The 27,179-nt window shown below is 37.1% G+C and overlaps 1 protein-coding gene across 3 annotated transcripts in view; it reads left to right on the top strand.

Annotated features, from left to right (window-relative positions):
- Positions 1-21,416, top strand: part of EEF1E1 (eukaryotic translation elongation factor 1 epsilon 1) — a 26,958-nt gene extending 5,542 nt beyond the window's left edge. The window contains exons 2-5 of one of the 3 annotated variants that reach the window (XM_023745092.1): positions 2,645-2,696; positions 3,238-3,438; positions 9,929-10,024; positions 18,496-19,138. In XM_023745092.1, coding sequence (XP_023600860.1) covers positions 2,645-2,696; positions 3,238-3,438; positions 9,929-10,024; positions 18,496-18,636 — 490 coding nt within the window. In that variant the 3' untranslated portion in view covers positions 18,637-19,138. Of the gene's footprint in view, positions 1-2,644; positions 2,697-3,237; positions 3,439-9,928; positions 10,025-18,495; positions 19,139-21,198 lie in introns of those variants that run through there. The other 2 variants (XM_023745093.1, XM_023745091.1) reach the window with 2 other exon arrangements.
- The last annotated feature ends 5,763 nt before the right edge of the window (positions 21,417-27,179 follow it).

A 27,179-nucleotide genomic window follows, 5' to 3' on the forward strand; every position in this document is an offset into this window, starting at 1 on the left:
ACTCCTTTAGCCTTTTATTTGTCTGGGAAAGTCTTTATTTTGCCTTCAATTTTAATGGTAGGTTTCATGGATAGAGTCTTGGATTCAGGTCCTTGCTTCTCATTACTTTGAATACTTCATGCCAATTCCTTCTGGCCTGAAATGTTTCTGATGAGAAATCAGGTGACAGTCTAATGCAGTGGTTCTCAACCTTCCTAATGCTGCGACCCTTTAATACAGTTCCTCATGTTGTGGTGACCCCCAACCATAAAATTATTTTTGTTGCTACTTCATAACTGTAATTTTTCTACTGTAAACAATCTGTAATTATATATGTGTTTTCTGATGGTCTTAGGCGACCCCTGTGAAAGGGTCATTCGACCCCCAAAGGGGTCGCGACCCACAGGTTGAGAACCACTGGTCTAATGGGAACTCCCTTGTAGTTAACTTTTTGTTCATACTTGCTGTCTTTAAGATTCTCTCTTTATCTTTAACCTTTGCCATTTTCATTATGTTGTGTCTTAGTGTGGGTTTGTATTGATTGGGACTCTGTGCTTCCTGAGCTTGTGTGATTTTTTTTCCTTCACCCAGTTAGGGAAGTTTTCTGTCATTATTTCTCCTAACAGATTCTCTATTCCTCGCTCACATTCTTCTCCTTCTAGGACCTCTGTGATGGTGATTTCATGTTGTCCCAAAGTTCCCTTAAATTATTCTCTCTTTTTAAAATTATTTTTTCTTTTTGCTGCTCTAAATGGTGTTTTTTTCTACCTGTCTTTCAAATCGATGATATAGTCCTCTGCTGCATTCAATCTATTAATTCCTCCCAGTGTAGTCTTGATGTCAGATATGGTTTTCTTTAATTCCTGACTGGTTCTTGTTCATGGTTTCGATTTCCTTTTTCATGCTGTTATATTTCACAGTAAGTTCCTTGTAATTCTTAAGTTCCTTGAGCATTTTTATAACCATTATTTTGAACAGTATTCCTCATCATTGCTTACCTCCATTTCATTTAGCTCTTTATCTGGAGATTTCTCCTTTTCTTTCATATGGAGCTGTCTTTCATATGGAGACCATTTTAGCTGTCTCTTTGTGTTTGTTTCTATGTATTGGATAGAACTGCCATGACTCCCAGTCTTTGTAAGGTTTCTTTATGTAGTAAGTGTCCTGTGGGACCCAGCAGTGCAGTTTCTTTGATCTCCTGAGCTGGATGCTCTAGGGATGTCCCATGTGTGGGTTTTTGGGTTCTCCTGTTGCAATTGGTTCTTGATTATATCTGTCCCATTCATGGGCAGGATCTTGCCTCAGGCTGGCTGACTGTGAGGCTCACCACCCCCCCACCCCCCTGTCGTGTGAGCTGTTATGCAGGTGTTGATAGAACAAAGGAAGTAAAACTAGAAAGTAAACAAAACATACAAAAGACCCCCACAACAACAACAAAAGCAACTTTAAAACAAAGGAGAATTAGAAAAGAGAGAAGAGAGCAAGAATAATAAAAGAAGGAAAAAATTACGAAAGAAAAAAAAGTGGGAAGAAAAGAATATGGAAGGAAAGAAGGGAGAGCAATTATAAAAATAAAGAATAGGAAAAGGAAACCTATAAATGAAAGAATGTAAAAAATTATGAAAAGGAAATAAATAAGAAAGAGGGTAAGAGGAGAAAGAGAAAAATAGAATAAGAAAAGGAAAGAGAAAAGAGATATGGAAGAAAAAAGAGTCAAAAATAATTACAATGCAATAAAAAATGCAAAAATAATTGAAGTGGATTTTGTCTCAGCAGAGTTAAATGCATTATGGGAGCTCCCTTTGGATGCTGCTTTATGTTGACTGAAGCTGACTGTTTTGTATGCTCTTGAGAGGTAATTTGGTGCTGATTGCTATCCAAAGCTAACCATGTTTTGCCCTTCACAACCTTTTCAAAGCTTCAAGTGATCCACGGTTTATGGCTGCCTCCACAGAGCTTGGCTGTGCGAGGGAGAGGCCAAGCTGTGCTCTAGGGCCGGCTTGTTAGCTTGACAGGGCCATGTCAGCAAATGTCCCAAGGCAGCTTGGGCTCTGCCTCTGCTTGGTTCTGCCTGCTGTCAGACTTAGTCACTAAAAAGGCTCTTTCTGAAAGGGCTTTTGGCAGAATTGGGATGAGACCTCTGAGTCTCTTGTGAGGGGGAGGTGCCGTTCTGGTTTCAGCAAAGATGGTGGGTGTGTTCCCCCATCGCAGAGCCACTCATTTGAGTCTATCTGGAATATTCCCCTGACCTCAGCAGGGTGAATCTCATATTTAGTCTGGTGGGGTCTTCTGGAAATTGGTAGTTTTTACCAGCTCTCTCGCAAGGGAGAAGTATCAGTCACTTTACAGTGGGGGGATCGCCCCATCCCAAAGCCAGTCACTGACGTTCCCTGAGACTACACAGCTTGTAGGCTTGGCCTCTGCTGCAGACTCCTCAGCAGGGGTTGAGATGCAGGGTGAGGCGGGCAAGCTTCCTGAAGGTGAGGTGAGGTGTATCTTTGGGGGCAGGTTATTTGCCTTTCCCCAGGTTGCTGATGCTGGGAAAGGCTTGTGCCTCTCAGGAAAAATGGCTACTGCAATATGGGGTGGTGGGGAGGTGACTGAGCTCAGGTCTCTCGCCTGTCGTCGTTCCACCACTTCTTCCTCCCAATACCTCCCATCCCAGAATCTCCTCAGGGGACTGCAGTTTGCACTGCCCTCCCTCCACCAAAGCCTGGGTGAGTGGCTACAAACAAAAATCCTGTGCGTTGTTTTTTTTTATGTTATTTTTTAAGTGGTTTTTATCTCTGACAGGCTACCTTTCTCTTTTGGCTTTCATGGGCCACTGTTCTCCAACCTGGGGGAGCCCCGGGCCTTATTCCTCCTAGGCGCGCCCCCCCCCCCCGCCTGCAGTTAAGCTATCTCCTCACCTTCAGCCTGGTGCCTGTAGGAGCTGGGCCAGCTGCTCTCGTGACCCTGCCCTTCCTACAAGTCTCTAGATGGTTTCTGCCCTTCCTTGTTAAAATTCTCCTCTTTGGCTAGTTTTTACTTGGTACTTTAGGGTAAATGTACCCCAATTTAGTTTTATTTTCAGTTTGGTATTGGGAGGAGGTGCAAGAAGGATCCACTTACTCTGCTGCCATCTTGAAAAAAACCCTTAAAGTGAAATCTTAAGAGTATTTGAGAAATGGTTGAGGGATTTAGCGATTACATAGAATTGCAGTCCTGTTAGTATTTGTTTTAAAATTTACATGAAGAACTCTTTTTTTTCTTTTTTAGATTCCAGTTCTTCAAACAAACAGTGGTCCATGTCTGACAGGATTGGCTACTATAGCAGCTCATCTAGTCAAGGAAGCCAACAAAGAATTTTTGCTTGGGAGCACTGCAGAAGAAAAAGCAATAGTTCAACAATGGTTAGAATACAGAGTAACTCAAGTAGATGGAAACTCTAATAAAGAAGATATCCGCATTCTGTTGAAGGTATTGTGACTTCTCTTTATAGGCTGAAATGAATGACCTATTAATAGCAGGAATCTCTCTTCCCTGAGTGTCAGTAGCTGAAACTTTGGCCTTCTTATTTCCTTCTGCCTCGGGGTTTGTACCTGGTATTACTTTTACCTGAACAGACTCTGCCAGCCTTCCCTGTTCAGATCTCAGCTTAGATACCCCTTCCTCAGAAACATCCTTGCCTACTTCTCTCTCAAACAGATGCCATTCCTTGTCCTTTATGCTTTTCCTTCTTAATACCACACCCTGTACTTTTCCTTCATACCACTTACCATAGTCAGTAATTATAACTTTTTAAGATTTTTTTTTTTAGTGTGATGGCTTAATGCTTGTTTTTTCCACTAGGAAATCCTGATTCTTTAATCAGTAAAGTAACTTTTTCAAAGACAAAGATAATTAGAATCTTTTGGGATTGTAGTTTGAAAAAAATTGTCAGATTGATATGAGAAAGCTCATATTTCCCTCCTTTTAGACTCAAATACATTAGGATTTATATTTTCTTTCTGAAGAAGTCACATTAGAATAAAAATATCTATTGAGATAAAATATAAACTAAATATGGCTCCAGAGTCACCAAGAATGAAAAACATTCCAACTGAAATTATTTTTCTTAATTATGTTTATAAAAATAAAGCAAATTGCTCAGCTTATATGTTTCAGCAGTTGAGCATCAACTCATGAACCAGGAAGTCAGGATTCTATTCCCAGTCAGGACACATGCCTGGATTGTGGGCTCGATCCCCAGTAGGGGGCGTGCAGGAGGCAGCTGATTAATAGTTCTCATCGATGTTTCTATCTCTCCCTCACCCTTCCTCTCTCTGAAATCAATAAAAACATATTTAAGTAAGTAAATAAAAATAAAGCAAATTTTTTAAAAATTGTGAAAGCTTAAAAGTTAAAGGAACCTAGAGATCATCCAGACCAGCAGTCGCCGACCGGTGTCCGCAGACTGCTGGTGGTCCATGAGGTCTGAAAGGTTGGCGACCACTGATCCAGACAATCATATATCATTGCAGGAACTCCTTCCTAATTTTATTTCCATTATCATATAAATCAATCATATACTAGTAAGTTGTGCAAGAAGATATGGTACTGAAAGTTTTTCATTTATCATTCTGAGGAAAATGACTTAAACTATGTTTTTTGTTTGTTTGTTTGTTCGTTTGGTTGGTTGGTTGTTTTTGTTGTTGTTAATCCTCACGTGTGGATATTTTCCCATTGATTTTTAGAGGGAGTGGAAGGGAGGGGGAGAGAAAGAAAGAGAGAAATTTTGATATGAGACAGTCACATTGATTGGTTGCCTGCTGCACACTCCCTGACCAGGGCTGGGGATTGAGCCTACAACCAAGGTTTGTGCCTTTGACCATGATAATACCAGCTAGTGCTAAACTAGTTCTTAATAGATACCATCAATAGAACTGGTAGAAAATAAATTTCAGGCCTTGTTCCTTTGTAGGCATCTCTTATAGTTTTCCAGAAAAGGGATAGTAATAAAGTATTTGATTCTGAAAGATAGGAGCAGGATTTCATTGAATTGGGTTTTTAAATTCAAAAAATAGATTTGCTGTTAAGAGCATAAAAAGTAATTCCACCAAAATGTTGTATCTGAGATATGTAAGTTTTAATTGGGACAATCTGACTGGAGCTATTGCCATTTTCAAAATATGTGAGGACCTGGGTGATTTGGGTTATGGTCCTTGCTCTGCCATCTGCCACAGTATCTGTACCTACAGCGATGTGTCAGTGACCCATCAGACACAGTCCCTGCCCTCACAGAACTTGGACCAGTGGGGAGACAATTCTACAGATAATGGACTGCAGTGTGGTTTTGGCCATATGAGGACAGATGAGAAGGGTTATATTCTGTTTTGCTTTGCTTTCTGCTGTTTTACGATAGTGTTTTTATTTTAAAGGCAATAGATATTTATTATAGAAATTAGGAAATATAAATAAGCAAATAAAAGAAATTTCAAACATTTGTAGTTCCATGAAGAGAGAACTGTTAATAACATTTATGTTCAGTCATCAGATATTTATTGAACCCTTTTTGTGTTCCTTCCAAGCTTTTCCTTTGCATATAGGCGTGTGTTTTATTTTCTTTACTGACAGTGTGTTGTAAATATATTTACATGTTCATAAATATTCATTTAAATTATCTTTTTGATAACCTGTTAGTGTTCCATCATATATTTGTACCAGAATTTAAATAGTCTATCCCCATGTAGTTACTAGGTTATTGTTAAATATCTTACCACATTTTCATTAGTTTCCTTAAGCTAATTCCTACAGGGGAAATTGCTGAGCCAAAACTATGTGCATTTTTAAGGCTGTGTAGCTCATTTGCCCTCCAGGAAAGTGTATTATTGCAGTTTTGGTGGTATGTAAGAGTAACCTCTTCCACAAAACCCTTGCTGACATGGATATTACCCTTTTTTCCTTCACCACCCCAATTTCATTACCAAAACAAGTAAATCAAAAAGTGATTTCTTTGTTTACTTTGTTTTTCTTCTTAAAATTATTAATGCTATGGCATTTTTTTAAATAATGCTTATAGCATTTTCATTATTTTAAAAGATGTGCTTATATGTATTCTTTTCCCATCTAGACTAGATATTTATCTTTTTATTATTTCTAACATTCTTGCTATTAGGGCATTATGAAAAGGGTTTGATTCTTACTTTCTAAAGTTGCATTTCATTGCTAAAACCATGATTCTGAGTATAAATGGCTCATAATTAAGATAAATATGTAATTTCAAAAAGCAGACATTATAGAACACTAACATTTGCTGAATCTAGATAGAGAATATAGAGTTGCTTATTATACTGCTTTATCAGTGTTATTAGTGGTTAGGAAGAAAAAGAAAAATCAGGTGGATGCAAATCAAAACAACAATGAGGTACCATCTCACACCTGTCAGAATGGCTAGCATCAACAAATCAACAAACGACAAGTGCTGGAGAGGATGTGGAGAAAAAGGAACACTCGTGCATTGCTGGTGGGAATGCAGACTGGTGCAGCCACTATGGAAGACAGTATGGAGTTTCCTCAAAAAGTTAAAAATGGAACTCCCATTTGACCCAGTGATCCCACTTCTAGGAATATATCCCAAGAAACCAGAAACACCAATCAGAAAGGATATATGCACCCAGATGTTCATAGCAGCACAATTCACCATAGCTAAGATCTGGAAACAGCCTAAGTGCCCATCAGTAGATGAATGGATTAGAAAACTGTGGTACATCTACACGATGGAATACTATGCTGCTGTTAAAAAGAAGGAACTCTTACCATTTGCAACAGCATGGATGGAACTGGAGAGCATTATGCTAAGTGAAACAAGCCAGTCAATGAAGGAAAAATACCACATGATCTCACTCTTTCGTGGATAATTAAGACCATTACAAACTTTCGAACAATAATAAATACAGTGGCAGAACTGCCTCAAACTGATTGTCGAACTGCAGTGGGAAGGCCAGGGAGGGTTGGGGGACAGGAGGGAGGGGAGTAAGAGATCAACCGAAGGACTTGTATGCATCCATATAACCATAACTAATGGACATAAGACACTGGGGGGTAAGGGAGGGCAGGGGCTTGTCAAGGGGGGGGGGGTGGAAAGGACACTTATGTAATACCCTTTGTAATACTTTTAGCGAAAAAGAAAAAAGAAAAAAAAAAAAAAGAAGAAGTTACAAAGATACTAAAAAAAAAAAAATAAATAAAGTTTGGCGATAGCATCGGAAGAATTGTAAAAAAAAAAAAAAAGGAAATAACGAGCCCTGGCCTGTGTGGCTCAGTTGGTTGAATATCATCCTGTGCACTGAAAGGTCGCTGGTTGGATTATTGGTCAGGGCACATGCCCAGGTTGCAGGCACGATCCTTGGTCAGGGTGCTTGTGGGAGGCAACCAATTGATGTTTCTCTCCCTTTCCCTTCCTCTCTCTCTAAAAAAAAAATCAATAAAAACATTTTAAAAAAATATTTTATTTTAATACTTTATCAACTTTTCATTTGAAGATGTTTGGAGAAAAACTATTTCCATTCAACAGATTATTATAGAATTTTAAGTGGTAGCTCCTAATATATTTTATCCTTCCTATCCAAATTTTACTTTGATTCTTCAGAATTTATTTTCTCATTTATGTCTACCTTCCTTTATGCCCTCATCTATATCATCCTTGGCAGTCCATATTCTTATACCATTTTGAAAATTACTATCTTTAAATGAAGGTGTGGGCAAATTTAAAGAGATTAAATTTAATTTAGCAAACATTTACTGATTACTGAACTACTTATGTGTCAGGCATTTGGAATGCAATTTAAGAAAACAAAATGTTCTCTACAGCTTATGGAATTTTCCCAAAATAAATGCTATTGGCTACTGGGCAATGTTTAATAACTAGTCTTTAGAGGAGCCTGTGAGAATATCTGATAGTATTTCATATAATCTATTTGTAAACCTTTCTGTAAAGTTATATGAATGTTTTGTCTTATTTAATTTAAAGGTAATTTAGTGTAAATTTCTGTGCTGTTAAATTTGAGGACTAAAAGTACTTATATAACATTTTTTTATCTAAATTTTTTTTCTTTTCTCAGGAAATTGATTTATTTGTGCTGGTCTATCAGACAATATTTCAATTTAGATTAGGACCTATTAAGATTTTTAAAAATCATTTTTTAACATGTACTTAAAATACTTTTTCCTTCAAAAGTACCTATTGATTATTTAGGGAGCTCAGTGCTTATTAGTATTTGGGGAGGGAGGGAGTGATTTTAAATGAACTATTTTTTTATATACTTAACATAATCTTTTAAAAATTGATGGTAATTGTCTGGAGAACAAATGACAGAAAACTTTTTTGCTTTAAATGGTGTTTAAAACTGGAGTCTTTAAGGTGTTAGAAAAACTAGATATCCAATTGCAAAAGAATGAAGTTGGACCCTTTACATGATATATAAAAATTAACTCAAAATGGAAAGTCCTAAATGTAGATCTAAAACTATAAAACTCTTAGAAGAAAACATCATTTGATTTAACAATGATTTCTTGGGTATGATACCAAAAGCACAGCAAAAAAAAGTAAAAATTTTGTTCATCAACAGACATAATCAACAGAGTGAAGAGCCAACCCATAGAATGGGAGAAAGTATTTGCAAATTATATATCTGGTAAAGGGTTAATATCCAGGATATATAAAGAACTCTTATAACCCAACCAAGAAAAAACTAAGAACCCAAATAAAAAATGAACGAAGGACCTGAGAGACATTTCTTTAGAGAAGATACATAAAACTAATAAGCATATGAAAAAATGCTTAACAGTAATAATCACTAGTGAAATGTAAATCAAAACCACAAGATGATATCCTCTCACCTTCATTAGGTTGGCTACTACCAAAGAAACAGAAAATAACAAGGTTAATGAGTATGTTAGAAACATTGTACATTGTTGGGAATGTAAAATAGTACAGCTGTTATATAAAAGTATAGTGATTGCTCAAAAGATTAAAAATAGAATTACCATATGATTCAGTAATTCCACTTATAGATATATACCCAAACTGGGTCTCAGATATGTGTACACCCATGTCATAGCAATATTATTCACAATAGCTGAGCAGTGGAAACAACCCACGTCCATTGATAGATGAATAAACAAGTGTGATAAATACACACACACACAGAAATATTCAGCCTTTACAAGTAAGGGAATTCTGACATATGCTACAACCTTGAATACATTATGCCAAATGAGATAAGCTAGTTGCATATGACAAAATTATGATTCCACGTATATGGAGTATCCAAAGTAGTCAAATTCATAGAAACAGCCGAATGGTCGTTGTCACGGCCTGGAGTGTGAGGGAAATGGGGAGTTGTTTAATAGAGTTTTAGTTTGGCAAGATGAAAAAATTCTGAAGATTGGTTGCACAACAGTGTGAATACCCTTAACACTTACTGAATTATACAGCTAAAAATGGTTAAGATGGCAAATCTTACGTTACATGTATTCTACCACATTTAAAATTTTAAAAATATATAAAAATGCAACACACCAACAAATTATAATTCTCTAAAGAGTTAGAAATCGAAGAGCTTTTTCTATTTTAATGAAAAAAATAAATCTAACATGAGCGTGATTTACAAAATGTTCCTCTGCATATTCACCCCCACTCCCCGAAAAAAATCTAGGGATCTGAAATGATCAGTTTGAATGTCATTTTTTAATGTTTTCTTATTTCTTTAAAATAAGACTAACAATGTTTGCCCTATTTTTTAAAAAATGAGGTGATTTTGATTTGTGATTCTGAATAAATTTGACTCTTAATGTCAAAGATAGTTTATTAAACTAAAATGTCAGTACTGTGTATTCTAATAGCCTTCTAGATGTTTTAAAATCAAATGATACAGTAGTTAACTTTAGTATTACTGTTTTTTAAATAAACATTTTGTTTTCTTTCTAGGATCTTAATTCATATCTTGAAGACAAAGTCTATCTTACAGGATATAACTTTACCTTAGCAGATATTGTTTTATACTATGGACTCCATCGCTTCATCGTGAGTATTTGAATAGTTATTGGCTTTTTTTTTACTATAATGTTCAGATGATTATATTTATTTGTCTTGAATTGAATCAAATTTCAATTTTCAGTTTATCAAATAAAAATGAAAGGAATAATTTTTATACAAGGTACCTGATGCAAATATTCCTTCCGTGTATCCATCAAACAGTTGTTTCCTGTTTTCTTAATCTGCTTGTTTCTTGTACTTGCTTCTGCTCCTCTTTGCAACTACTCCTCTTGCCACCCTTTGGACTTGATTGTCATCATCTCCTGAACCCCACCTCTCCATCTTAATTCCAGTACCCCATGTTCTGTGAGACCTCCTATACTTAGCTCTTAATCTCTTACTCCCTAAATCCCATCATCAGAAGTCACCCTTCCCTTTTTCTAACCTATATACTTTCTTCCCCATCCAAACTAGATCCCCTTTTGTGTAACTTCAACTACATCCATCCTTTTATTACAATATCTTCAGCTTCTTTGTTCCACTGTACACTTACCACCCTTTCCCTGTCAATCCCCAACTCTTGGTTAGTCTAAATAAATGCCTTCAATACTATATCCAGGCTGAGTTATGTTGGAGAAATTACACTAAGATTGGTATCACTATAAATTTATCTATTCAGTTTCAGCCGGGCTGTAACGCTGATCAGCTCTCTTATTCCTCCCAGGCACAGTTTCAGACCTTTAGCCCTTTGCTCAATCCCACTCTCCCGCCTCCCCCGTTCATCTTCACTCATTATCACAGAGCCTTCCTCCCTTACTCAGAAAATAGAGGCTAGCCTTTGACTACACTCACCTTTCAGCCTTTTCTATGTTTACATCCTTATTCATCTTGTCTCCTCTTTCTGGACTAAAAGAATTATCTTGCTGTTTTCCTAGGCTAATCCACTCAACTGGCCTTTTACCTCAATTCCCTCTCTACCTTCTGCCCCTTTTCTGCGTCTTGTCCCAAATTTTATATTCTTTCTTATATCTTCAGTTTTTCCCTCTATCTGGTTAGTCTCTTTACTTTAAATTGTTTCCCATCTTAAATTGTTTCCCATTTACAAACAATTATATGTCATTAACTATATAGGGACTGTTTTATATGCTTTATAGATGTTAACTCATTTAATCCATATAACAGCCCTGTGAGATAGGTACTATTATCATTCCCATTTTACAGATGAAGTAACTGAGGCAGAGAGAGGTCTAATGTCTTCTTTGAGATCACCCAAGTGAATGGCAAAACCAGATCTGGAAACCAGGCAGTTGGGTTCAGAGTTTGTACTTTCTTACATCTCTATCTAAAACCTCCTCCCAACATCCATCTTCCCCTTGTGGAAAAAAGAACTCACATGTTCTCTGTATTCTTTACCTCATGCATTCAATCAGTGAGGCCTTGTTTCTACCTCACGGATGCCTCTCCCATGTGTCTATTTCTGTGATCCTAGATGACATTTCCCTAGTTTTAGAATTTATTATGTTCTGTCTGAGCTATTGAAATGGCCTCCTGCAACCAATCACATCTCTTACAGTCCATCTTTATTGCTACTGGGGCAGTTTTTTTCATGACTATACCTTTTTCTTTCTTTCACTCCCTAGGACAGGAGACCCTTCTTCATGTGGCCCTGCCTCCCTTGCTAACCTCATTGTCATCATTCTCCCCACACACCTCTCTGAGCCATAATGTACTCCCTGGAGTCTCCTCAGTCTTTGCTCTTTCTGCTCAGTGTCCTTGCACTGCTCCTCTCTTTTGCTACTTGGCCTAACCTTTATCTTCCACCCAAATTGATTTGTATTTCTCAAGCATCACTCAGTTCTAGCACTAATTTCCTGGTAAGAAACATTGATCTTGGGCTCCTAAAGCATATTAAAGTACTCTTTTCTCTGTTTCTTTTTGTACTTTGCAGGCTATCTCAGTTCTGACTTGTTTCATTTTTTTTACTATAACTCTTCTTGGAAAAAATTGTCCTTCTGTTACAGAGAAGGAAACTAATGCTTAGGAATATCGAGTACTTTATACAAAGACACAGCTTCTGTTTTGGAAGGGCCAAGGAAAACTCCTTCTTCTGGCGGAGCTGTAATTCCTCCATTTGGGTTTACATGACTTATGAAGCATTATTTCTCAAAGATCCCTAAGTGATTGTGTTAAGTTCTATAACATTATTATTGTAATGGCCTAGTCTGATCCTTAGTTCAGCATAGTACTCTTAATTATTATAAATTTACTTAATAAGAGCTTACTATGTGTGCCCATTCTATACTGGAGGGACATAAAAGAAGTGTAAAATTATTTTCAAGCAACTTTTTTAATCTCATTGAAGAGATAAGACTGTTTTTTTAATAGATTTTTAGAGGAATATAGAGGGGGGGAGAGAAACATGGATCAGAGAGAAACATTGATCGGCTGCCTCCTGCGAGCCCCCTCCTGGGGATCAAGCCCACAACCGGGCTTGTGTCCTGACTAGGAATTGAACCAGTGACCTCTTGGTGCATGGGTTGATGCCCAACTACTGAGTTACACCAGCTGGGCAAGACTGTTTTACTTGCAAACAATTAGTGAATAAGAAAATGGAATCTAGTGCTAATTTCTGATCAGAATATTAAGTGACCAATTAAAGAGACATTTAGAGAAAAGTAGAATGTAGAATCATGAAATTATCAGAAAAATATGTTGACTTTGGATACTTTTGGCTCTCCAAGGAAATATTTATTGTTTTAGAAAGCTTATGTTAAGTTTGACTAACTATTGCTTGTAAGTAAAATGACCATATGCTTTATTATCCAAAACAACACTTTTGTCAGTGACATTGGGGTTATTAGTAATTATACTGGTACAACAGGAATAACGTGGGTTGAATATTCCCCACACTTAAAAGGAGTAAGACTCAGTTTAAAGAAAAATGAGATTGAAGAGAATCGTTCATATTTCCCTTTGTACCTCTTCAGCTTTTAGAACAATGCCTTGTGTAGCTAAATGCTTGTTGAAATTAGCAGTATTTAGCAATCTCTTTATATTTCCTGTTTTAGGTTGCATAACTTTATAGTGAAAGTATAAGCTTTAATTGTATACTTCAATATAATTAAATCTAAAGTATTTAAATGAAGGCAGTTTATGTAGAGATGAAATACTTTGATCATACCAGCCTCTTTCTATTTCATTCTGATTCAAAATATGTTAGTAGTTTTTTTGTTTTGTTTTTATCTCATTTCGAAGTGTAAGAAGCCTCCAGGTAAAGAGAGCTTGCTATTAAGGTGTCTGTCTCCTGGTGCAAACCCAGGAGTCTTTCAACCTGGGGAAGTCCATAACTTGATTTGAGTTAGACTATGCTGCTGTGAGCAAAGCTACCTTATAGAAGGGAACAAGAACGATTTATATATAACAGTAAAAACATACTGTCAGTATAAATACATATTTAAATGGCATTACTTAATTTTAAAGTTAATATTAGAGATGCCATCTCAAATCCTATGTGATGCTTCTCAGCAGGCTAACAAGGGCCTGTCAGGACCCTCGTGAGGTCTGGCTTTGTTAGCATCAAGCTTTCGTTAAGAAGGACAGTGTTTCTTCCATGTAATTAAAAAAAATAATGAAGTATAACTCTTGCAAACCAAGTGTATATTTACATTTTTCTCTCTTCTGGCTTACGCAGGTCATGCAATAGGGAAAGGAATACTCTGAGAAGGAGGGAGCTTGTGTGGAATTTCTTTGCCAGCAGAGTGAACAAGGTCATAATTCCATAATGCAAAATATTCGTAGCACCAGCTGCAGAGTTATTTAATTATGGATCTAGGTGCCTTCCAGGGCATTTGGTTTTCAAGCAGAGTAGTGTTTCATTCAATGCTGCATGTTAAAACTAGGGTTACATTGACAATACTTAATGATCTGGACCTATTTATAGTTCTTATTTTGAAATGTATATCCTCTTTATATGTAGTGACTAACATATTACAATTAAGGATATTATGCTTATCTTTTTAAAAACATAATTGAGTGGAATAATATCTAAGTTAACCATCCTTTTGTGTTCATAAAATGAGTTCATAACCAAACCATCTCTCCCAGCCTGGTCCAAGTACAGACAAAGTACATGGGAGAAATAAATACTTTCTCAAGGAACAGGCCTCACAGACTAAAACCTGTACTGTGACAGAATTGCACTGAGGTGTTAACTGACATCCTGTTGAGTTAGGTGTAAATATACCCAGATGAGGAAAAAAATGATTACTAGATATTAAATTCAGGCAGAGTAGATGTAAAGTTCAGATTGGCTACCTGCTCAAATTCATCAGACAGTTTCCCATGCTCTGTTTTGGCAGTATACTTAGTTTTGCCCTCATTCTTTCATTTGTTTGTTCATGTTATTAAATACTTAAAATGTAATCAGTGCTGTGTACAAAACAGCAGTCAGGAAACCTTCAAGTCTTCAAATAATCTTACTGTATTTTGTTTCACTGTGAGCCCAATTTTAGTTGTGGCCGACTTACTCTAATTCTAAGATCTGATCTATCTAAATTCCCTTTGAGGAATAATACGTTGTTCTTCCTTTGTTAAACTGCCAGTTAGTGTGGCTGTTTATTATCACACCAGTGACTCATTGCTTTCTTAAACTGATTTCACTAGTAGATAGCAGTCCCTATGAGCAGACTGTTTCTCAAGATTATTATAATCCTTTGTAACATTATGTGCTGCTTGAGTATAAGATTATTATCTACTAAAATCCATTTGTTTTGAAGTTCGGAACACCGATGGAGATATGCTGTTCTTTTAGAAAGAAAGGAAAAGTCAAAGAAATAGCTGCAGAGCAGTCCAGGACTGCTGGCCATAAAGCATGTCTCAAAGGCAGCAGGGTGCCAGTTGGAAAGGTAGCAAACCAGCATTTCTCCCTGATCTGGAATGGGTCCCTTCAAGTGTTTCTCACAGGTCTTCATGGAAAATTAATGACTAAGAATATTATCTGTTTGGCTTTAAAGTTCAAACTAGTTATAGAGTGCCAATAGAAATAAAAAAGGAATGGCTAAGAAGGGAGAGCCAAGCATCACTGTAGACACACTGGCATGTAGACCAATAAGAGTCAGGAAGTAGTAACTAGAACAATTGCATTGTGTTTCCTGTTGTACAGAGTGGGGGTGGGGACCCAAACGTTCTAAGAAAACTAAGTTTCATGCAGAGAATCTGTTTATTTATAGTAAGTTCAAAAGTATATAGTTCACTGAAAAAGTAGCACATTGAGGTCAGTCATAATTTTCTCAGACTCAAGGGTCAAGCTCCAAAGTTTAAACCAAAAGGAGGTTAAGTGGTGACTTGATCATTTTAGGAGAGCTCTGTATTTCTAGCAAAGTTTTCTGAGGGAAAATGAACACATTTACATTCTCTAAAATAGATCATCTGGTTTAAAATCATTAGAATAAAATGTTAGACAAAGTTTAAGAAGGCCTTGGAATAAAAATAATTTTATACTGTGGGTCTGTTATAATCCTTACACTAGAGACTCTAAATATGAAAGTTTTAAGTTGAAAAATATTGATTTTGCTGTGGTATAGCTTGTTATTGTTTTAAATAATGAGCCTAGTAGCAGCATATGCTAGTCCTCTGAGAGCAGACGCTGCTGCTCCGAAATGTAAATAGTGAAAATACATTGCCCTCTTAACCGTTTCAAAGTCTGCATGAGCAACTTGAATATAGATCAACAAGCAGTTGTACTTAATGGTTTGGAATTGCTTTCTTCTTAGTGCAATTTAAGTCATTCTGAAAAATAACATCTCACAAAATGGCCGAGTGGAGACTTTAAAAAGAAAGAGTTCTGGAGAAACTAACTTTCAAGAAAGTGGTCAGATTTGAATGATCATGAAACCAACTCGGAGTAAAACTTGTTTTTCTGTTTACTTTAACGATCAGTAAAGAGGTTTGCTGGAGTTGATTTTGAATTTTATATATTTATTTAAGAGAACTCGCCCCCATTTCCTATTCGATTTGCAGCTATGTTTATATTTTCTTCTAAATCAGTGGTGAAGTTTACATATAGTAAAGAGTTAGAAAAAGAACCAAAAAGTTTTTTTATAAAATGTTTTACCTTTTGAAATATAGATGGATATTTAGTTTATTCCACAATGTGTGTTTAAGCGTTTCCTGTGCACAGCACACCAGACAAGAATAACATAATTTCTACATGTGAAAGCATGACATCTCGTTTAATAAAAAGTACCTTTTGCATAAAAAAGACATTCTTGACCAATTTTTTTGACAAATGTGTTAATTTTTTTTATCTCTATGCCATGGATTACTAAATTGTAGGTGGAACAGTTATAGTAGCATATGTCTGATAACTAGATGCAACCTTATACCCCCTGAAACAAGATGAGTATCCTATATAATAAAAGGCTAATACATAAATCGGCCGAATGGCGGGACAATCGGTCGCTATGACACACACTGACCACCAGGGGGTAGACACTCAACACAGGAGCGGCTCCCTGGTGGTCAGTGTGCTCCCACAGGGGGAGCGCCGCTCAGCCAGAAGCCAGGCTCATGGCTAGCAAGTGCAGCAGTGGTGGCAGGAAGCTGGCAGTCAGACATCCCCCGAGGGCTCCTGGACTGCGAGAGGGCACAGGCCGGGCTGAGGGACACCCCCTCCCCACCACAAGTGCACGAATTTCATGCATTGGGCCTCTCGTATTTTTATAATTTGCTATAGCAGCTTGTATGTGGGACTTAAACCCAAACTTAAATTCTTATGTAACAGAAGCAGTGAAACTCTCACTGCTAATAATTTAAGTAAACTGGGCCAACAGATAGATGAGCCCACCAAAGATAATGTTAACAATAGTATCCTGATGTCATAATGGCAAAAAGGAAGGCAGGATAACTTGCATCAATTTTTCTTAATAAATTGCCTTGTAATAAACATAAAATGGAAATAGGATTTCGCTGAAACACTTATTGAGAAAATACTGTGTGTCTGTCCTTTTATTGCTAATATTATTTTGTATTCAGTATTAATAATTGCATACTAGAGTGATTTATCCTTCAGTTATTTTGACCCAATAACTTAACAGAATATTTTCCTGTAAGCACAAGTATGTATATGCTAAATTCTGAGCAGACATGGGACGTCCATCTCACTAAAAGTACCTTCCAACACGCAGACTACTAATGGGTTTGAACCACAGAAGGGTGACTGAGGTGTTATTCTTTGTTTAAGCATGCATGTCATTTTTACGGAGACGTACAATATCTGTTAAATGAATGCTGAATTAACAACAGCAGATTTAACTGCACTACTTTTACATGGGTCATGGCTGTGAGTTATTGCCCTATTGGCTTTCTCTTTACTTGACAACTCGTCATGATTCCAATCTAAGATTTGTCTTAGAGAAAAGTCTGTAAGTCCCCTACTTTGGATTTTGAGCCCAGTGAAATGATTGTCATGAGCTATTATTATTGCATCTGTCTCCAGCCAAATCTCTGGGCATTCTTACAGCTTGATAGTAAATTCAGTGACCTGCTATATCCACTAAAGATAGAGTTCAGCTTTATTGCAAACAGAATTTAGAAGGTCTATTGTCCATCTGAGGCACTTGCCACTGGAAATAGCTCTTCCTTCTTTGTAGTAAGCAGTGATCACTTAAAATTAAGTGGGTCATTGTCTTCTTTAGTGAAATTTTATCCCCAGAGTTCAGTAAAAAGGAACCAGTAATCCACATATGTATACACCAACCATCTATAGCCAGCTATCTATCTATCTATCTATCTATCTATCTATCATCTATCTAATGAGTTTACTTAGTATTCCCTTGTTAAGTTGTTAGATGCCAATAAACTTTTTTTTTTCTTTGAGGTGTGCTGAAAAATATTAGAGAATGAACCATATCTTAGTCTCTTGGAAGCTATTCTCTTTTTTTCTCCTATTTTCCTTTCTAATAAAGTAAAAAACAAACTCTTTGGGCTTCCAGATCCTGGGTTAATGTAAAATTGGCATTTATTGAAAATTCGTGTCCTCCCATGTACCAAAAGGTCACCAGTTCAATTTCTGGTAAGGGCACATGTTTAGGTCATGGGATTGAGACCTAGTAGGGGCACACTGGAGGCAGAATCGATGTTTCTCTCTCTCCCTTTCTCTCTCTCTCTCAAATCAATAAAAACATATAAAAAAATTCTTGCAGCACACCAGTTGTGCCTCTTGTAACACACCAATTGAAAATCCCTATTATACACTAATGCGCTAAGCAAAAGATCCATTCATTCATTCATTCATTCATTCATTCATTTTTCTCGAGATCTCCTTAGCATATCTGGTTTTGAATTGAACATAAAAGCATTAAACAAATGGATAGCTCTTCTAAGTGGCTAAAATTTTTCACTCCTACATGTTGGTTTGAGAACTGGTTTTTCCCCCCAATTTCTATCTCCTACTCGGATGATATTAATAGTTGTGCTTATGTAATGCCTGTGTTGTGTGTGTGTTTTTAATCTCTACTTAGGTTGACCTGACAGTTCAAGAAAAGGAGAAATATCTTAATGTATCTCGCTGGTTTTGTCACATTCAGCATTATCCAGGCATCAGGCAACATCTGTCTAGTGTTGTCTTCATCAAGAACAGACTGTATACAAATTCCCACTAGAAGCTACCCATGCCGTGCAGAAGAAATATTAAAAATATTTTACATGGAAAGTGTATTCTGGACCAGAGGGCTAATGTAAATTGATATGCAGTCATTTTTATTTGCTGAAGTTGATAGAATTTTTAAAGTATAAACATGTCTGAATGTTTTATTTTTTCTTTAGTTGAAATTTTGCAATTTTTTAATGTAAAAATTCAACTGCTATCAAAACTTGAGTTAAGATCAAGCTATAAATTAATTTGTTTTTATAGATGAAATTTATTTTAATAAAAGTTGCAAATCAGTGGCTTAATTTTAAAAAACATTAGTCCTTTTAATGATTGACCTATTTGGCTATTTATTGACCTGTCTTTCATATTTTAAAATGCATTTTTCCCTTATGAATATTTACCATTGTTTGTTTATTAAGATCTATAATAAATTGTGCCAAGGATAGAGAAAGGGAAGACAGATGTGTTTGTTTTCAAATATTTATGCGAACCAGTAAATGTGTTGAAAAAAATCTTTTTTGTTTGTTTCTTTCTTTTCCGTCATCATTACTCATTGAAGTGAAACTAACTACTGAGTGCCCTAGAGGGAGCTGGAATAAGATGCATTCTCTTGAGTTAATGGTTCTTTTGTTGTTGTTGAGCTTAGTGGAATATGCAGTAGATAAAAAGAGATGGGAAATTCCTGCTACCCCACTAATTTGGGGCTAGATAACTACTAGATTAAAATTAAAAGCCAGCTTTCATAGAAAGGCTGCTGTTGAAGCAATATGTAAAGAACAAAGAGACACTTTATTTAACAAATCTATACAATGTATAACTCTTACTGGCTGACTAAATAAGTAATCATTTATTGAGAACTAAAGAACTTATATTTCCAAATAAGAAGAAAAATTGAGTCTTCTAGCACTTTTTAATGCTAGTTAATTTTTGGTTTTGATGCTGAATCTAAGTACTAGTATATGAATTCAAAGGTCAGGTAGAAAGAGCAGGATAGGAAATAGACAGCATTCACATTATGCCTCACTGCTATGAATTATTCCTGTCCTCACACTGCTCTTCTCCCCCTGGACTGCAGGTCAGCAGGACAGACAGGGTAGACAAGAGATGAGCTACCCAGCCTTCCCATCCCAACCATTTCATTTTTTTTTTCTTCAGTTTAAGTCTGCTGTGAGGAAAGGAAAGGAGGACACCTCTTAATTTCTTTGCCAAATGTCCCTTCTTCCCACGTCTACCTTGTGAGTCTTAACCCTCTGAATCCTTACATCTGTTAACCAGTTCTTATTGAAGTGCACAGCATTGTTTCAACAGATGTTACCCAGTGTTACTATGGGCCAAGACTTCCCTCTAGCAACTTAGATCTTACTGAATTAGGGGATGGCATAAATATGAAGTCCTGGCTCCTGCAAAGGTTAGATACTGTTCTCAGTGTCTAAATCGAAACAATTCATTTCTCATAGAAATGCTCCTGTGCATTATGCTCATTTCTGTCAGGTACCTCTCTGCCTGGAATGCCCTTTGCTTTTCACTTGATGGCCTCATCAGTATTCAGCTTGCTCATGTTTTCCTGAAAGTCAAGTCTACAAGACCCATCGACCCATCTCTGCCTGCCCTTGTTTCTGGCACCGATGGTATTGTACTATTTTTTATTATATGTCTCTTCCACCAAACTGTTAATTCCCTGAAAGCAGAGATTCCTTTTTTCTTTGCATATCCAGCGCTCAAAACAGTGACCGGCACACAACAGCAGATGCTCAATGCGTGCTTGTTGAAAGAATGTAGTATTCTTTAAAGTCCATTTTGAGCTGACCAAGAAAAGTAAACGTGTGAATTGAAATTAGGGACAGCTGCGTAGAGCACAAAAACCAAATAACTTCAAAGCAGGTTGTTTTTCTGTCATGTAAATGAGCATAAGACAGTCCACAGTTGGCATTCCACCACCAGCTCCCATCTTTCTTCATATTGAACAAGTAGTGTTCTTTCACGAGTTTAACTTATGGTCCAAGATGGCTATCAGAGCTCTAGACAAGTCCATAATCAAGACCCAGAGAAAGAGGAAGAAAAGAAGGACAAAAAGACTCCTCGCAACTGAGTCCTGGAAGTCCTATTCAGCAATATCTATATCTCTGGCATCCCTGCGGGGACAGAGTCTAGAAATGTAGTCCTTTACCCCCCACACGGCCATCCAGATCAAGCCTGTGCTTTGCCAATAAGGAAGAAGGAAAAAAGGGACACTGAGTAAGCAGCTAGCTGGCTCCATCCCAGTAAATAGTATTTGGGAAAATGCCTCTGAATGCCAAATAATCAACTTGTAAAATAATTTTTATTAGTACATTGTTAACATTCCATGGATTATTAATTTGTAAAGAATTAGAATACAATAAAATAAATACTTTTCACTGACTACAATTTTCATGATTCAGAAGTTATTTCAGGATCCCGCAATATTCAGTTACCAGGAATATCTGTTAATGTGCATTTTTAATAACAACAATAATAGCTAACATTTATTGGCATGTAGTATGTATCAGGCAGCATTTTACGTGAATTCACTGATTTTATCCCCTTTTTGCAGATAATGAAAATTGCCTAAGGTCACACAACCAGTATCAAGGGGCTGGGATTGAGACAAGTGTCTGGCTCAAATTTAACCTGTAATCCACTTTATTGGTGTACCAGTGAAGTTCTGCTTAATCAATTTGTGAAGGTAATTTTTAACCAACTTTAGAAAAAAGCTGCCTAGACATTGAATAAAGTGTGTGTGTGTGTGTGTGTGTGTGTATCTTCAAGAATAAATGAGATGGTTACACAATTTAGTGTACTAAAACCTACTGACTTGTACACTTTAAATGGGTAAATGTTTATAATATGTGAATTATAGCACAAAAGCAGTGTTTTTAAAAAGGAGTGGAGTCAAATACCTCAACCTCACCAAGTATTATGAGATGTTGGATAAGTCAATACACATGAAATTCCTCTTAAGAAAAAGAAATAAAGATGACTGATTTTATGGTTTTTTAATTTGCAATGGTAGTGTATAAGCATTACCTAGTGCAATACCAAGCACACAGAAAGTGATCAATAAAGGATCGATTTTTTAAGGTCAAATTCTTAAACTAATTCTTTAGTTTTTTTCCCACCTATCATCCCTGAGGCACTTGCTCAGTGTAAGCCTATCTAAGATAAGACAACTTGGCCGAGTATCTTGCGGATTTTGCTAAAGCATTAATTCGTCAATTTGCTTACCAGTTTTAAAATCTCTGGTCCTCACATCTTTCAAGCTGTTGAAAAATGGACCATTGTATTTTTCTTTTCTAAAATATCAGTGACACTCCTTTGAAACAAAGTGGGGCCATCTTTGTCCATGTTATTCCTTCTACAAAGTAGATGCCCTTTTCTAAGCATTTTCTTTCTATAATTCCCAAAAGCCTGCGGCACTGATCATTCAGTAATGCCTCAAATATTTATTTAGCACCTACTATGTACCAGACACTGTGCTAGGCTCTGGAAATAACACTACTACATCTTTGCCTTCAGAGAGTTTACAGTCCAGTAGTGTGTGAACAAATTTCTAACTAAAATGGCATGTAAAGCATTCTTTGCAAGATTACCAGCCACTCAACATTCTTTGAAAGTAAATAAATAGCCCTAACCGGTTTGGCTCAGTGGATAGAGCGTCAGCCTGCGGACTGAAAGGTCCCAGGTTTGATTCCGGCCAAGGGCATGTACCTTGGTTGCGGGCACATCCCTGGTGGGGGCTGTGCAGGAGGCAGCTGATCGATGTTCCTCTCTCATCGATGTTTCTAACTCTCTATCCCTCTCTCTTCCTCTCTGTAAAAAAAAATCAATAAAATATATTTTTTTAAAAAATAAAAAAGAAAGTAAATAAATATAATCAGGTGCCATTTACTGAGTGTGTTCTATGTTATGGGCTCTATACCAGACACTTGACAATAATCTTATTACCTCATGTTAATTTAGGAAATCGGGGTGGGGGGGAGGGGGGGGAGACACTAACCCACATGCTAACTAACATGTCAATTAGGCCATGGCTGGAGTGAATGAGAATCGTGCAATTTCATAGTTAGAGCACATAATCTGTCACCATGTTATGCCCTGGGGTTGATTTGACTGCCCTGACTAGGCACTTGTTGGCCTTACCTCCCTCTTCCACATGCAACTTTCAAGAACAGAAAGAGATCCCAAATAAGAAAAGATTCATAAATTTTTCTTACTTAAATACTGGTTTTAAAACAAATAGAAATAATAGAACTGCAGGCAATATCAAAAGGCCATTTGTCTTTAGGCAGTTATACCCAAAGCATCTAAGATGTTAAGTACTTTGTGGAATTCTGTGGTTGTAAATCTCAAGTAGCTGCTGTCACAGTACGGTAAAAAAAAAGTGACATAACTTCAAGAATGAGATAATCATCCCTACATGACCTGATTTCCCAGTTTAAACTGCCCTGTCTCCATGCAGATTCAGCCCCATTGCACTGAGATTTTTAACAGTCATGTGAACATTCTCACTTTTACTTCCTGTTAAATATAGGTCCTCCATTGGCTCCACCCAGTCATACCTGAAGCTAGTAAAGAGGCATGTTAGGTCTCCTGCTGGGATAAAGCAGGGAAGTGGTAACGGAATAAATGGGAAGAACACCATGGCTAGCGCGTCATTGAGAGCCCTGCTGAAAGTCCTTCCAGAATAGTTTCAAGGTGTGTTGTTAGGAAAGAATAAAACTCTTATAATCAGGTACATATGTACATGTACATCACACCAAAGGTTAATTACACAAGTAATTTGTTTATTGACAAGTAGTCAATTTAGAATTGTAAATTGTGTTAAAATTGTAATTGTGTAAGTGGTAAGTAGCCAAATTAGAGTTACTGTTAAGTACAGCTTTTTCATTTATGTATTTTTGCTAACATTTCACTTTATTTCTTTGAAAAAAATTAGATGTTACATGAACTTTAATATTACTCTAGCTTTGGCAGAGATGTCTAATGGAGTAAAGCAGTGGTTCTCAACCTTCCTAATGCCGCGACCCTTTAATACAGTTCCTCATGTTGTGGTGACACCCAACCATAAAATCATTTTCATTGCTACTTCATAAGTGTAATTTTGCTACTGTTATGAATCGTAATGTAAATATCTGATATGCAGGATGTATTTTCATTGTTACAAATGAACATAATTAAAGCATAGTGATTAATCACAAAAACAATATGTAATTATATATGTGTTTTCTGATGGTCTTAGGCGACCCCTGTGAAAGAGTTGTCGCCCACAGGTTGAGAACTGCTGGATTAAAGCATTTAGCTTTTTACCCCAGAGAGCAGTATTTCTTCTTTCTCTTCCTAATTAGATAATCTGCTCCTACCCATTACCAGGCCACTACATTTCAAATTCTCCATACACCTGAGCAGGCTGCTACATATCTGGCCATCTTAATTTTAGTCTTGATTTATGGGAGCTGAATTACATTCCCAACTCTTCCTGGAGCTCTAGGTGAATTTTATTGCAAAAGCAATGGGGAGAAAGTTGCCATCATATATCTCTCTTGCCCGGGCAGAACTTTTAGATACACGAGGGGCTCTATATCCCACTGCTCCATGCCTTATATGCTGGATTTATAACACTGTGAAGCCCAGCTCTAGGGTTACATACGGGCATATCAGAGATGAGATGGGGAATTTGATTTTGCAATAATGATTACTTGTTGCTGGAGCCCACATTCCTGCAGGCTCTGCCTTTATTCCCCATACTGCTGGTGAATAAAACTCATTCCAACTGCTACCTAATCTAGTGAAACTCATCTTTCACTTCTGAGGGGGGAAAAAAGAAGACAGGAAGTCAGGAGATTTTGAGATGTTGGCAATTTTTGCTATTGTGTCTCAAGGATTTCTGTTCCTATTAGCACTGTTCTTTTAGGAATGTTTTAATCTTTTAAACTTTCATTTCTTTGTGGGGAGAATAAAAGCTTTGCATCTTTTCCAGCTTGGTGAGTTGATTTGATGGCTTATTCGTGCTGTCGCTTCCGCTTCAAAGAGGCTGGGCCCCTAGGGCTAGCCAATTGTATTATGGATTCTGCAGATTTGGCTTTCCATTCCTGCTGGGTGTCATCTGTCCTCACAGTCTTGCAGTGGATAATTTTTGTCCTCTCTAACATCATCTGAGAAATTTGTGCCTGGCAGGCCTGTCTGTCCAAGTTAAGCTTGAAATAAAGTAGCCACACAACTAATTGGACAAGACATAGCTCTAAACAATAAGGCCACAGGCTGGCTCTGACCAGCACCACAAACTTCCAGCCATTTGATTACAAATTCCAACATTTCATTGGTGCAGTCCATGAACTAGCCTCTTCGGGTAATAAAAGTTATTCTTCCTCCACTGCCCCATTTTCCTGACCTGCAAAATACACACAAACACACACACCTTCATCTCCTTATTTTAATGGGCCTTAGAGGTTTTTAACCCTCTGGTTGGCTTCACCAGCCTTGCAGTTCCTGCCTGTTTTCAGCATTTGACTCAAGCCCTATTGCTTGGATGAAAGAACTCTAGAGTTAACTATCATTGTCAGAAGTTTGGGGAGTAGGTAACAGGCATTGCACTAACGCATGCAGCACTTCTCAGACGTTAGCATGCATGGTAATCACCCGGAGCTTCTCAAAACACAGGTTGCTGGGCCCAGTTTGAGTTTCTGATTCAAGAGATCTGGTGCAGAGACCACGCCATGAGAACTGCTGTACTGCATCTGTCTGAATCTTAGGTGCCATTCATCAAAGAACTCATGTTTTTGTCTTTTTGCACAGTTGAGTCAAATTTTCTGAAGGAATGATCAGTGTAGTGAAGCACTCTGCATTCTATTGGTTGGCCCTGTCGCGGAGCACAGTTTGTCTCCATGGTAGCTCTCTCAGTAAAACACCACATGTTCTCCAAGTGACGGAGCTGTGCCTGAAGCATCTCCAGGAGGACCTGAAGAATTCAGTGCAGGAAGGTTTCACACAGGACTTTAAAGTTGCTTTGGCCTAGAAAATCACCGATGAGATGCACAGCCTCCACTTCACACCAAACAACCTCTCCAGCCTAGAGTGCCAGATGCATTTCCAAAACTTCATGGGATTAATATGGAGTAATATTGACTATTTTACCCCCAAAGACCCTCTAATCTTCCCCCTCCTTTCGCTTTCATCAGTTTCTTTCATTTATAATTTTAACCCACTTCAAAAATATGTTACAAAAAAGGATAAACGGTAATACAGAAAATGTTCTAGAAAAAATCTCATGAAATGCATTTAATAAAAATAAATAAATTTAGGAGTCCCCTCCCTCAATTATGCTTATCCTTGATGGGCTTATACTATAATGAATTCAAATTTAGTTCTCAATATGCATTAATTGAATATTTTTTATTTTTATTTTCTAATTTTCATAAGATTCAATAGAGAATTAGCAAATAATTTAACCCTGAAGTCAGAACTTCTACTAAATTCACATTATTTCCATGACTTAGGTGTCTTAATTTTCACAAGTATAATAATTGAAAAAAATCCCTTTACAATTTTATGGTTTATAGGGTCTGGTATTGAGAATCTCCGTAAAATGATGTTGTATAGAGTGTTATGAAGAGGAGAACAGCTAATCTTAAAACCATAGAAGTATTTAGTGTGTGATTACATTTATGTAATATTTTTGAAATGACAAAATTTTGGAAATGGAGGATACAATATAGGTTGCCAGGGGTTGGGAGGGGGCAGAGAGGAAGGTAGGTGTGGTTACACAAAGGCACCATGGGGGAATCCTTGAAACTGTTCAATATCTTGACTGTGATGATGAACACATAAACCTACACGTGTGATTACATTGTTCAGCACTAAATACAAACACAAGTAAAACCGAAAATCTGAATAAGATTGGTAGATTGTATCAATATCAATATCCTGGTTGTGATACGGACATTTGCAAATTGTTACAATTGGAGGGAAACTAGGCAAAATGTACAAGAAATCTCTCTGTATACAACTGTGTGATCTCAAAGTTTTATTTAAAAAATGCAAAAAAGTCTCATTAATCCAGAAACAATAAGAGATAACATACAAGACCTTTTTAGCCTCGGAAACCAAGGAGACACTCAGAGCTGCCCCCACCCCAGCCGAGGTGCAGGCAGAACAGTGCTGCCAAAGTGGCCCTTCTCTGACTCTCCTCCCTATCTGAGCTACAGTTGAAAGATTTCTGGGAAGGGAGGGAATAAAATAGAGGCATACTGTACACTGGACCTGATCATCCCAGAAAACAACACAACCCAATAATGTACGGAGCAATGCAAACGGCTAAAACATGTATCTACAGGCTATCAGCAACAGAATTGCAGAAAAGTAATTGTGTAGTGAGTGATTTCATATTATCCCCTCCGGTGGACCATACACTTCACCAGGAAGTAGAAGCATGAGCAGTCATGCTCACCGTTATATCTCAGCCCCTAGCACTGCATTTGACACGTAGAAAATGCTCAATATATGTTCACTGTGTTTGGATGAAAAAAATGAAAAGCCCAT

Source organism: Myotis lucifugus, unplaced genomic scaffold, assembly GCF_000147115.1.
Source record: "Myotis lucifugus unplaced genomic scaffold, Myoluc2.0 scaffold_516, whole genome shotgun sequence".
Classification (NCBI taxonomy): Eukaryota; Metazoa; Chordata; class Mammalia; order Chiroptera; family Vespertilionidae; genus Myotis; species Myotis lucifugus.